The sequence below is a fragment of the Mauremys mutica genome, chromosome 6 (genome assembly GCF_020497125.1).
Source record: "Mauremys mutica isolate MM-2020 ecotype Southern chromosome 6, ASM2049712v1, whole genome shotgun sequence".
NCBI classification, from domain to species: domain Eukaryota; kingdom Metazoa; phylum Chordata; order Testudines; family Geoemydidae; genus Mauremys; species Mauremys mutica.
The window spans coordinates 38,619,747-38,634,152 of record NC_059077.1 but is presented as its reverse complement, the minus strand read 5'-3'; the positions used below and the strand labels follow the sequence as shown (position 1 = coordinate 38,634,152).

At 39.6% G+C, this 14,406-nt stretch overlaps 1 protein-coding gene across 5 annotated transcripts in view; it reads right to left on the bottom strand.

Moving 5' to 3' along the window:
• Positions 1–2,500: 2,500 nt before the first annotated feature.
• The window catches only part of RNF180 (ring finger protein 180), a 115,812-nt gene continuing 103,906 nt past the window's right edge, over positions 2,501–14,406 (bottom strand). For 3 of the 5 annotated variants that reach the window (XM_045022042.1, XM_045022043.1, XM_045022045.1), the window contains one exon: positions 2,501–5,132. In XM_045022042.1, coding sequence (XP_044877977.1) covers positions 4,930–5,132 — 203 coding nt within the window. In that variant the 3' untranslated portion in view covers positions 2,501–4,929. The remainder of the gene's footprint in view (positions 5,133–14,406) is intronic. The other 2 variants (XM_045022046.1, XM_045022047.1) reach the window with 2 other exon arrangements.

Below are 14,406 nucleotides of genomic sequence, written 5' to 3'. Positions count from 1 at the left end.
TCTTTTGCAGGCTTGAAAAAACAATTAAGCGAAACATAAAAGGTGCTGATGGCACTGGAAACTCACTTTTTCCATTTAGCCAGAGAAGAGGCACCTGATAGGGAGTGGTAATGTGAGCTTCCTCATACTCTCTAATATTATAAGAGAAACCAAAGCGACCAACTTAGCCTGAAGACAGGAGCGGGAGCCAAACACGTCACAGTGCTAATACTGGCACTGCCAATTACTCCCTCTGTGGCACTGGGAGAATCAAACTCTCAGCTCCATTTCCCTCTGTGTAAAGGGGGGGCCTGTTGTGTTGTGAGGATTCATTTGCTAATACAGAAAAAGCTTTATTGTGAAGCAGTTAGGATTGCCACATACCCACCCACAAAAGAGACTGAACTGCTCAAGTAAGCCGCCTAACTGTCCATACTCGCTCCTCCTCTTCCTCGTTCCCCGAGTAAACACCTGGCCATTAGCACAAGTACCTTTTACCACAGACCACCCAACATAGCCTAACCTCTGCTCCTCTTTCACCCTTTTACACACCTCTTACCCAGAGTACTTGTCCCCGGCACTAGTACGTGTGGTGTAGGAGTTGGTTGTGTTGGGCAAGAATAGTTTGTTAAAAAGACATGAGTGCATGCAAAGAGTAAGGGCCTGTGATGCTTCAGGGGTTCATCCAGACCAGGAAAGGGTTGTGTCATGGTCTGCCCCGTAACCCGGGGTGCTTGTGGCTGTGCAGCTTTGGCTGAGAGCCCTGCCGCCAGTAGCATGCTCACAGCACAGTGATCTCACCCTGGCTTCCATCAATCTGGTTACTCCTTGCAGAGTGACCCCAACCGCCCTTCTTGTCCTGAGTCTCCCCAAAACCATCTCCCCTGCAGCATCCAGTCCCTCTCACTGCATCTTCACAGGAGTTAAACTTGCTACTGCCAAAGAGACGGAATACACACAAGCCTGGAAGATAAGCTGAGAGTTTTACTCTTTAGTTTAATACACAGCACTGAGGTGGTTTTGTAAACGTAAAATAAGTTTATTAACAATAGAACCTAGATTTAAGTGATACCAGATAGAAGGAGTAGGGATAGAAATGGTTACAAACAAAAGTAAAAACTAAAATTAAAACTGAATTTAAATTAGAGTCTTTTGTTCAAAATAGTTTTCTCACTACAGTCATTCTTCCAGCTCGGCTGGCCCATCTTTAGCCAGGATCCAACATGGAGCCCAAAGCACTTTTCTTTGTCTCTTCAGGTGAAGGATGACATAATGGCTTCTTGCCTTCTGTTCTAGCTTTCAAAGTTCATTGTCCCTATTTCAAGAGGCAGGAAGGCTTCCTAGGGGTGCAGTCTCCATCCCTTGTCAAGACTGTTAACTGGTCATTCCCCCCCGCACCATTCGCTTGCCTGATGGCATTGTTTACCTTGCATATAAATGTGTTTTTCATTGTCTCAGGTCACGTCTTGCTTAATTTACATTGGAGACACGGCGAAGCCCGCAAAACAATATTCCTTTGTAGGACAGGTTGTGCTTCAGCACTGTCCACGAAACACATTTGAGGAACATATTTTCAGCAAACATCTAGAATTCTTTATATACCACCCATACAGATAAAGACTAATGTTACCAGTTTGCATATGACACCTTACATGACAACTTTTAGAGACAGATTATGACGGCGAGTTGGGACAATGAGCATGTAAGGCCAGATGAGAGTTATGATATGGTGTACCCTCTGCCAGTTGGCACTTAGGGGCTCCCTGGGTCACAGGGGGCTGATGGAAATCAGGCATCTCTGGGGCTAGAGTGGAGTTAAGGTTGTGGAGTACGGTCTGGGGCCCTTGATAGTTGTGGTAATGGTAAGGTGTGATCCTCTCATATTCTTGTTTTTGTGGTTTGTCAGTTACATTACAGGTATATGTCTGTGAATGTGTTGTGCATTGCAAGCCTATGTGCTTCATAAATACATTTTTGTGTATTAATTTCCTAGTTTTTAAAAATGTTTAATGGTGAGAAGTAGGGGACTATGGGGGTGCAGGGGAGGACTTGTGGAGGGTAAAAGTGCAACTGCTAATCAAAAGTTTGTCACCAGCTGAGCATGAAACCTCATGTATGAGCAACTGTGCACCAGCCGCTAAAATCTCATTAGGTCTCTCGCGTTATGCTGTTGTTTAATGCAGTTATATCTGTTTGGAAGAATAACATGGGCATTTAGTACTAAATCATCCACAGAATGGATTCAGACCCAGAATAAAGAGTTGACATGCCACTGTGGGTTATGACAAACTTGATAGTTCAATGCTTCTAGTTCCTTTGGGTTTCCACGCAAAGTACAAAAACAATTAAGAATGCTAGCATGAAAAAAGATAATCGTGTTAATTGTAACTCCCCTCCCCCAAAAATCTCTACTGCTTCCCAAAAACAGAATTAAAAGAGAAACATAAAATTGGTTGAAAAAATATTCAAATTTAATTCCACCCAATATCTATTGACACAACTGAAAAATATTATAAACAACTTCAGATTTTATTGCAAATTTTATTGTAATAACCTCATAGATAAAAATACATTCCAGAACAAGACCAAGTGCTTAAGACTTAAACTGCTCACAAAAGGACCTAGTCCAGTTCCCACTGAAGTCAACAGGATTTTTGTGACAACATTTCAATGGAAGCACATTTGAGATCGTAATAATGAACTAACATTTTCAAAGGAAAGAGGCAATAGAGAAAAGCAACTACAACCATTCTACCCCTTCTGGGTCTTTCTGAAGGAGAAACAGCTTTATATAAAAATCTGAAACACTAAGTCCATCTCCTTTATTATCTGATTAATTCATTACTCTTTGCAATTAATAGTATTAACCAAAGCAACAGTATAGACAACATATACAGCTTGACTAATATGTATATGCACCTTAGAAATGTTATATAAAATAATTTTTATACTAAATTTAGAAGAGTGTATCCATCCACCCACAATTATCAACTTTTGTAACTGTACAGAAGGAGAAGGCAATACTACATTTGACTGTCTCCCTTCCTGTTTCATCTTTCAGAATAAACCCATGATAAAATGCTACTAGAAATTTTCTATATAAGTTTACTTTCACTTAATTGGAGTTGTCTGGAATAGATTTCTTATGTATGAGTACATTTTGAAATATTAGCTAATTGATATATTCATCTGAGAAACACCCTACTTAAATTCTTAAATCTGATTTAATACTTTCCCCCAAAAAATCATGTTTCACATTTTAAACTAGCACCAAGTTAGTTAAATTAGCTGAAGCAATTATTTCATGATACATCCTTTCAGTCTAACACTTTTTGACCTCAGGAAGTGCAAATATATTTTGGCTGAAAAGGTGCTTCACATCCCTTCTCTTCGCTGAGCCAGGAACAGTTGATTTGCAAGTTTAAAAAACCAAAAGCTATAACCGGAGTTCTGGCATAGCTGAGAAACATGTTTTAAGTTTGCTGAGAGTTTTATTGTGCCATGAGTTTTAATAAAACCTCTAAAGTTTTAATGGTGGGGGGGGGGGACATTATGCCTAATGATCATCTATCAATAGTACAAGACAACCTATTGTAATTAGAGGTAAAGTAATTGCATACATTAATTTTTCTTTTGCCCACAACTACACTGATGGTGAATTTCAATTATTACACTTCCCACTACCCTTTAGAGCAATATTAAAAGAAAGTGACCAAATCCATTCAATCAACATAGTTTTAGCTGTACAGGTATTTTAACTGCAAAAAAATCCTCAAAGGGATGTCTAATCTTAAGAAGTTATTTTATGCAGCTTGAGGAAAACTAAATGCTAGGAGCCAATGTGCTGCTGGAGGTGCCAACTTTCAGATGAGATACAAGTCTGAGGCCTTGCTCATTTCTGGCCTTGAGCCAGCAAAATACTTAAGCACATGCTTAATGGGCAGTCCCATTACAGTTATTCAATTCCACCTAGCAATCGGATGGAATGGTATTAGCTAAATTGGAAGAGTGCTACATACTGAATAACCAGCAGCAGCTCCTGAGGTTACCAATGCAAATGCTGAAGTTAATGGGACTACTCATGCTTAAGTGCTTTCCTGGATCAGGGCGAGAGTTCTCAGTAGCTTACAAGACTGAGTCCCTTGAAATTAAACACTCCCCTGTACTTCTCAAACACAGATGTTTTAGCCACTGTGTCCTATCTTTGTGTACTGACATTTTACTATAGTATCAGAAATCCCTCCAGTGGCATCAGCTGGAGAAGTTCTTCCATTGCCCCTACTTTAAAAAATGTTTTGTAGTGTGGCTAGCATTAAATGGTGGTTGCATCCCACCTCAAAAGTGGCTGCATTTCAATACTGAGTGATTGATCCATATATATAGACCTTAAAGTGCGTTGGGATCCTTCCACATGAAAGGTGCTAATAGTTAACTTTGAGACACACACACTGTCTGTGCTGGAGGATCCTCCCTCCATCATCCCTCTTTTACACGTGAGGAAACTGAGGCACCAGTAGATGATGTGACTTGCTTAAGGTTGCAAAGTACAGAGCCAAAAACTGAACTGAGTTCAGACCATGCTGCAGCCCTCTGAGCAGTAACTCCTCAAAACAAATCTTGATGGTTCATTTCTATATACTGGTGATTTTACAAATTATGGGTGGAAACCCTGGCCCCACTGAAATCAATGGCAAAACTCCCACTGACTTCAATGTGGCCAGGATTTCACTTTATGTTTTCAGCAAAGCGCAAGTCTTTGATGCCTATATCAGAAGCATCCAGTAATTAGATCATTAGCCCCATGTCATGTTTGGTGTAGGCTAATACAATTCTGAATCATAAAAACTCCAGACCACACAAAGATCTGCATTCATTACTTCAAACCATTTCTATTTACATTGTCTTTGTTTGCATGATGCTTCAGTTTCACTAAACAAACAATGCAGTCCCCTAAAAAGGAAAGAAAAAATAACAAAGAAAACAGAAAACAATGAATCCTATGACCCAGTTGACAGAATAAATGTAGATTATCACCATGTCCATGTCAAACCACCATCCACGGCTATCATCCTCAAAATCCATGTAGTCCATCCTGTGAGCAGCATGTGGGAAGTGCCTTCTTGCTACAGGATCTGTATGCCTTTGGAAACCTGCTGGAAAACAGATCATCTCACTTCAGTCTACTTATTCTTTTAAAAAAATATTTTAAGTGAATACAATGCTTATGAAAGGCGCTGGATTGAGAGCATCAGAAATGGATAGCCTCTATCTGAAGAGCTAATGCAGAATAGAAGCAGCACATCTCACCACCAGTATACATCCCTCTTTCCTGGAGAGAACTATGATGGATCTCAGGGCACCCAAGACTCTGAGTCACTTTTTTACCCACTGTCGCTAATGAGAGGAGTCTTATGGTAGCTGGGCATTCCTGACACTGCCAGCCTTTCAGCCACTTAAGCATTATCCTATGGGTTTATGCCAGCCCTGTCTTTGCCTTGTAGATTAACAAATAGGTGCAGCCCAATCCCCGAATCCCTTTGAATCATTCCCCTGTGACATCCAGCCCCCGAGATTGGCTACCCACACCAATTCCAGATCCTTTATCCCCAGAGGTGCAGTGTATCTCAGTTTAGCAGTTTTATCTTAACCCACTACTCCTGTAAACCACATAGCCCTTGTGAGCATTTATAATAAAACAGAAGATTTTTTAAAGTAAGAATAAAAAATTTACTATAAATAAAGAGTGGTGGAAGCAAGTGGTTACAATACAAAAAAAATCATAAAACAAATCTGAATCTAAGCTTATCAATAGTTACTTTTCCCACCCAATAAAGTAGATTAACCTCCAGGGCCGCCCGGGGGGGGGGAGGGCAAGTGGGGCAATTTTCCCCAGGACCTGGGCCCCACAGGGGCCCCCACGAGAGTTTTTCAGGGCCCCTGGAGAGGGGTCCTTCACTCGCTCCAGGGGACCCGGAAAGCTCTCGCCGGGCGCGGGCCCCCGGAGCTTCTTCCGCTCCGGGTCTTCGGCGGCAATTCGGTGGCGGGGGGTCCTTCTGCCCTGGGACCCGCTGCCGAAGTGCCCCAAAGACCCGCGGCGGGGGGGTCCTTCCGCCCTGGGACCCGCCACCGAAGTGCCCCAAAGACCTGCGGTGGGGGGGTCCTTCCGCCCTGGGACCCGCCACCGAAGTGCTGGGTCTTTAGCCCCCGCCGCCGAAGACCCCAGGCCCCCTAATCCTCTGGGCGGCGGCCCTGTTAACCCCCAAAAGTACAGTCCATTGCAGACCCAGGAGCCAAAGATTTATGAAAGCACTCCCCTCTGCCAGGGGGTTTCCCCTCATTAAATGGATGTAGAATGTCTTTCCCTAAACTCTGTTATACTGTAACAGTTTTGCCTCTTTCACAGGCAGGACAAAATTTGACCGTTTATTCCTATTCTTTTTCCCCTGATTCTCAGCCAGAGTTTGATCCATGAGAATACTTTGCTTCTCAAACCAAAACTACTCAGTTTGTTCAGTAATCTCTTGTAAGGGACTTTCTGAAAGCCCCTTTGAAAGTCCAAATAAATCAGATCAACTGATTTTTCCTATATCCACTGTTACTGATTCATTCAAAAAGTGCTAGTCTGCTAGTGATACACAAATTTCCTTTGTAGAATCTGTTCTGGTTAGACCTTATATAATAATCAACTAAACAGAATTATAAAACATCTAGAAGTATAACTGACTAATTTACCATGGATAGATAAGGTTTACTAGTCTGTAAACCCCCCTAACAGTTTAACCCCATGCATTTTAAGAGATTATGGGTGAAATTCTGACTCCAATGCAGTGAATGTCAAAACTCCCATTGACTTCATAAAGGATACAATTGCAACCTATAGTTTAAAAAAATGCCAAGCTACTGAGGGAGAGAAAAAATTATTCTATGGATTTGTACTGGCAGGCTATTTTAGGCCCCAATCCTGCAAAGACTTACATATACCCATTTAAGAAATTAAGTAGCCCTATTGAAATCCACGAGGTTACTCACATGTTTAAAGGTAAGCAGAGGCTTAAGTTTTTGCAGGGCATGGGCCTGGCTTATGTTTACATTTGGAAAACATTACCTTTACTTATTGAAAAATAGTGGAGTCTTGTTTACAACTTGTCCTGACACTACAAAGATGTGATTTAATAAAAACCACATCTTGAGTCAAAACCTGTATTTCAAATCTAGTTTTGACATTTAGAAGCATATTGTTATCTGCTTCTCTTTTATAACACTTGTTAAACATCATTTCCAAATATAAATCTGGATTTATTTGATCTGATTTCCATTTTTTGAATGAATTTGCAATTGATGTTAAGTTCTATCACCAGTGTTATAACTATGTGCTTTTATACATAAATCCTCAGTGTATATTATCCTCTCCAGAGGGTCCTAATCAAGATTGCTATGTGTGATTTGCTTTTATTTCTTTCCACTCTTATAGTAAATACAACACAAAATGCCAGAAGGCTATTTTTGCATCAACAATTTTGAATCATCTTGTAATCAAAGTATAATTATGCAAACATTTAGTGACATTAGTTATGACTGGGTAGTTGCTAGAGCCTAAAAGATTTAGAGAAATATAATCCTTGATTTGTATCTCTATGTGATTTACTTTAAGCAACCTGCATTAAATTTATCCTGGATTAGACTTTATAATGTAATCATTCTGCATTCAAGAACAGCAATTTTAATATAGGAAACTACTGCTATTCTATAATTGTTCTTGCTGTAGAAACCCACAGAAATGCTTCTGATACTGCATTAAGACTATATACAACCAGATCCTGCTCACTTTATCCACACGAGTAATCCCACTGATTTCCATGAGCAAAGCAATCAGGATTTGACACCCAACATATGGAACAGATTTTAATTCCCTATTATTTGGATGTGTCTCCAAGCTAGTGCACTAAAATAGCAGTGTGGACTTTGCACCTTGGGCAGTAGCTCCAGCTCTCAAACCCATTCTATCCTCTGAGTCTAATCTGGGGCATCTAGCCTGAGTCTATGCCAGAGGCACAACGTCCACACTGCTATTTTTAGCACATCCACTAGCTATTCTGAGCCACACTAGCACAATTTGTCTACCTCCACTGTGAGACTCGCTCCCAGCTGCAGTGTAGACATACCCTAACTTACCATCTGTTAATCAATTAAGATTCAGTTGAAAGTGGCCATAGTACAACTAGGCTAGAAACGAAATCCTTGCTCTCAGCACGCACTAGTAAAGAACAAAAAATGGTCCTTTGCCCTGAAATACACCGAAAACCTATTTGGATACATTTAAATCATAGAAATTAGGGGCTACATTTTTCCACACTACATCATTATGAAAAAATGTTACTGCAAAAGCATTTAATCCACACTGAGCTTGTTGTCTCCTTTAGAAAAGTGATTCTAGGTGAGTAATTTCTGATAAGAAAAGGCCATTTGGGCCATCTTACAAAAATTAGTGTGTTGACAATCACTGCATAACTAGGGTTGCAAATGAGTTTTGAATATAAGTCTCTGATTCTGGCAATCCCTCTAAACTACGTAAAAAAGTAATTTGTCTCAAAACGTGTAGACTCTTCTACTAAATTTTCATGACATGAACAAGGGTTCCTGAATTATGTCACCCTAAAAATAGGGGAATTTACTGGTGTTCAGAAACACTTAACAGATTTTGCTTCTTTGGAACAAGCACGCCTCCAAAAACCATCCCATCCAAAAAGCCCTCTTCCCCCCCGAAGAAAACTAGAGAAGTGAAAAGACTATAAAGTCTAGTTTACTAGACCCATCCAGCTAAGATCTAGGGTATAATATTCAAAAGTGATTCAGGCACTTAGGAGCCTACATCCCTTTGACCTTCAATCAGAATTAGGCTCCCAGGTGCCTGAGTCATTTTGAAAATGGGACAGAAGCACTAAGTATTTGTGAAATTTTCTCTTTTGGTGTCCAGGTCCAAAATTAGTTGACTGAAATCTAATTTCAAAAGTTCATAACTTTGGATTATTTGAACATAGCTCAGCAATTTCAGCGTGACAATGTCACATTACTGCATAAAATGTCACATATAAAATGTCAGTATAAAATGTCACATTACTGGTGGAGATCTAAACCTGAAAGAAAAAATACAAATGAAGTCCCTTGTTTCCTTGCCCAAATAGAACTCAAAGCATAAGTGATTGCAAGGGAGGCTGGTCAATCAGAGAAAAAAAAAATCTTTCTGCCCAAAGGGCCATGGGGGGTTCTTTCCGCCTACAGACTTCAAGATTTCCAAAGGAAGGAGGAAAAACTCCCTGATTACTTCCTCTAGCCTCCTGCTCTCATCCAACCCCACTTTCTACAAGTCACCTGAGGTCTGTAGGATTAGTGCCCTGATCCTGAAAACTTTAGGGGAGGGCTGGAGTGAGCAGAAAACCCGGGAGAAGACAATCAGGGTGGCCTTCCCCTCTGTCTAAATATGGACTATCAAGGTGTGAATGAGAGAAGAATCTTCAGTTACCTTTAGGAAGCTCATTTGGGGCCACTTCTAATGCCCATAAGCTTCAAGAAGGCTATAGGAACCACCTTCAACCCTACTGACCTCTGTAGGGTCACAAGTCTCTATTGAAACCATGTCGGTTCATTTGGGGCTGAAGGGACTGTGCTGTATGTTGGCATGTGGGAGTCCAAAGAACCATACTATGGCTGAGACCTGTTCCCCATCCCTCTCCATCTAACTCCTCCTAAAGCTCATGAAGGTGCATTGTGGGGCACCAGTGACCTTCCTAATTTAAATATACACAGTTGAAGAAAACATAGTACAGCACTCTAAATTAGAAAATATCAAAGTTAAGGTTGTCTGTGAAATCTTAACTCTGCTCCCTTGTATGTATGCGTTTTGATACAGTTTTTAACAAGAGGACATACTATTTTATCCACAGGACCCCTGCCTCATTCACTGTGAAGGATGAACAGTCTTTAGCGAATGATGCTGCTGTTCAATATTTAGGCTAAGATTCTTAAAATCAAGTTGATGTCCATATTTAGATGCCTAAATAGGTGGGACTGACTTTCAAGTGCTGTTATTTAAAACAAAAACAGTTAAACAAAGAAAGATTTCTATCATGTGTTCTTAGTAGCATACCACAGCAACTGTTATTTGTTAGACAGCGGTAGAACTTTCTGTCCTGCCTATTATGCATATTCTGAGGTGACCTTGCAAGAAGAACCTCTGTGTGGAGACATGCTTCATTGAGTGCCCCGTTTAATGAACTGAGTGAAGCAAATTTGTGATCCTGATCTTATTCAACAGTAGCTTTTCCATGTTGTATGGAACGAGGCAGGGTTTCTTTGGAGTGCAGGAGAAAATTGGAGAACTCCAAAAGGAGCTTTGTCTCATTCCATAAACATCCTCTGAAATCATGATCTCCAGGCACCTGTAGATTAAAACAAGTTTTACCCAACTTTCATAAATATGCCAGCACAATCAGACATTGAACAAGAATTTCCACCCAAATCACAAGAATAAGCATGCAGAGTGTCACTGGAACATTGGCAGATTCAGTAAAAACCTGTTCCTGTGTAACAGAAACAAGTCCATGTGCAAAGTAGGCTTTTTAGCCCTTATAAGTCACAGAAATAAAAAAGGATTTTCACAAAGCACAGAAAAAAGGCACATCTGTTATATATATCCCTGCCAAATTTCAAGTTTCTACAACCTCATTCTGAAGATCTAGTGGTAGTCAAAATAAAGTTGCAAACAATAATACATTTTTTTCTTCATTTTTAATATGTCTGAACCCATTTTGCTCCAGCTTAAAAGAAATAAGTCACTCTGAGGAAAATTTCAGTTAAAAAAAAAAGTCTGACAGAATAATATGCAATTGAAAAAGAATACTTATATTGGACATGCTTGTGCAACATTGGAATAATAAAGTTAACATGAAAGCATGCAGTGATTCTCCCAGTTAAAACTACACCTACCAGTAGGGTGAAATGCAGGGCACTGATGTGATGATAGTAGGTAATACTACCACTCTTTGGTTTATTAATATTTTATAATTGCTCTTTAAAAAAAATTTTTAGTGGAGAAATTCCTCAGAATAGTCTGTTGGTTTCACTAATTTCACTATGAAATTACATTTATAAAAACATCATTAAGAGACTTACAGAATGATTGTAAAAGCAGCAAAGAAACCTGTGGCACCTTAAAAAGCATTTACTTTTTATATCACTTGCTGTTTTTCTGACAGTAAAATATCACCCATTTTGTTTTGTTACATTACATTTGTGTCTTGTATGAACGAAAACACACACTCACTCTTAGCAATGGAGAATTTGTAAGCTAAACCCATTGTTTAAAAATGAATATTTATTTTAATTAATGTATTTATTGAAACACACAGAGTATCAGGAGTACAGAGTATGGTTTGATATACAGAAATTGAGGGGGGCTGCTGGCAGGGCATGTTCTGAAGGCGCCTAGATTTTGACATTTAATTCCTCCCTTGAATCTGAAAAAGCCTGAATCAAAGAACCATGAGGAATAATTGTAAGACTGATCTTTCCCAGGCATCTAAAAATGGAATGGGGCGGGGGGGAAGAGAATTGTAATTGTTAGGGCAGTGAATTGCCTCTGGCAGGTTATCTTAAATTGTCACAGTATATATTTTTAAGTTATGACAATGGCACCTACACCATATGGATGTGTACCCCTTTTAGCATTTCTATAAATCAAAATCAGTCAAATAAAATTCTGACAATTCTTCTGCACATCAATTAATTATTGTATCATAAAGTCAATATTAACACTATTGGCCCAACCATACCCCTTTGAAACTAATGAGTGTTTTGCCATTGTTTACATTGACAGCAGTATCAAGTACTGTCCATAGTTGATCTGACTCAGTCCAGAGCCCAGTACCTGGCCCTACTAACTGGACAGATGCCTGGGGGTATGAAGATCTGGAATCCTCCTCCCTGTCTGGCAGCTGATGAGCCACTTCATGGAGGCTACTTGAAGCAAATGGGTAGGGCAGTCTTATTGGAGATTTATGTAGTCCTCAAAGGAGTGGGAGGATGGGTGGATCTGTGCAGTGGTGGATTCACTGCCCCTCCTACAATCTGCCCGTGCCCAGTCCCTGTGTGGTCACTCACCTATCCAGCCCATCCCCTTCTATAGCAGAATTACACCAGGTCGGCCACAAGGAGTCTGGCATAGTCACAGAATATGCTGGATGTCCATCTGCCATTATTTGATTAACTTTCATATGGGCTGAAAAAGTTATTTTCTCTGCTTATACATATTACTATTACTCATTTGCAAATTCAGTTGAGCTCCATTAACATGCAGGTTGCCAGACATCCTTAAATAATCTCCAAATTGACTTCTGACAATCACATGTTTCATCAGGATTTGGGCAGTAGTGATACCAAATGATGGACATTCTGTTGTGCTTATATAATTTATACCTGCTTTTCCAATCATTCTGCTTCTGTAGGAGTGCCAAATATCCACTATGTTCTACATAGTTATAGCTCATTCACTGAGACCCTGTTATAAGGCAACTAACATAACAATGGAAAGAAAATCAAATTAGAGTCAAAATTGTGGTATAACCTTTAATTTATCATAAAGCTATTGCTAAAATGATTGATATAGATTTGATTCTTTGGACATTACAAGAAAAGAAGTAATTAGCCAACTTAGAGAAATTTAGTCCCCAGATATCAGTTGATAGGAAAAACATTGATTCTTATCAAGTAACATCATAACTATTGGTACCTCCATAGCAATCTTGTATTCTCTCACTGTTTTATACAGCCCACGGAACTGTGAAATTAGAATCTACATAATTATATTGGAAAATGCTCAATGTTTAAAAATAAAAAACTAACGTATCGGATTACAGTGGCAGGATCCCAACAAAGGCAGTCAGCAGCAAGGGTCAGAGCAGGGGCAAACCTGAGACTGAGACTAGCAGAGGAATTCAGAGTCAGGTTCAAAGCCTGTGTCAATAACCAGGGTCAGAGTCCAAGTCCGGAAGCAAAGTCCAAATCAAGATGAGTTCAAAGCCAGGAATTGAGGAGCAGGAAGGGTCATGGTAACTACAAGATATCCACACTGTTGCCTGAACACTTCCTGGGTGCTCTTTGGGTTTACATAGGGCAGGGAGCCAATCAGGAGCCCTGAGGCTGTTGTCTGTCAAACCCTTGAGTAGAACTTCCCATGGTCTGTGTCCACAGCAGGTCATGGGAATGGAGCACGAACAGGTTACAGTTACTGTTGAGTGGCAGCCTGGTGATACAAGTTGCCTGGTAGTCCTGCAGTCCTGGGCTCTGGACCCTAAGGGCCTTATGTATTGTTTACATACAAATCTTATCATTAAGTTCTTGCTCCAATAAAGTTATTTCTTATACATACAGTAGTTATTTCACATTGTAACGTCCAATACTTTTCCTTGAGGTTTTACAAAGGATCACCAATACTTCTTTTGTAGTGGCTCCTACAATCCTTAACATATATAAAATTACAATGAGTTCCAGCATAGGTTTCCAAGTTTTAAACGCTAAAAGGCAAAACATATTAAAAAAAAACCGCTTTTTTGAGTTCAGCATTCTTTTTAGCCTTTCACTGTTAAATGCACAGCCAAACTCTTAGGCAATTTACACCTCTCATAAGTAATATATAGGCCTTCAAAACAGCCATCCACCATTGTTCATCTGAAGTCTTTTGCTCTTTGAAATATTGCAAGATTAATTTAATGTAATTTAATTCAAAATTACAAGCTTTTACAGCTGCTACAGAAAACTGGCAGCCTTAGTTTGGACAGGAAATGAAGGTGAGATTTTCAGTGTAAATAAGATGAACTGCCATTCAATGAGGTTTATTCTCCTATTTATAAGTTAGGTATTTGCACACTAACTCTTGCTATCATTAATTTGAGTCTATAGACTTACATTCCATGGACCTCAATAGAATGCTTTTGTCTGTTTTGTTGTATTCCACACAAAGCAGCAATAATATTCTGAACATTAAATAGATAACCAAATATAAATAAGTGACAGTAATAACCACATGCTGTTTTATGGAGTAATAATTTGGTTCTCACTGATTAAAATACAACCCAGAAAGCTGAATAGTGTATCTTAATGAGGGATCAGATTGGTAAAGAATATAGTGAAGGACAGAGATTCTGTAGTGCATGACCTTACAGAAACTTCTGTAGTGCATGAATTTACAAATCCATGTAAAACTTATGCAGGTGGTTTGCATGTACACTCTTAATCTAGCATTATTAATGTCAACAAAAAAGTTGTTTGCTATTTTTTCGGTGCACCACATTGACCAGTTTCATTAAAATATTTAGTCCATACTGGAAAGTGGCTGTGCACAGTTCCTCCCCACAGTCATAATGTAAAGCTAGC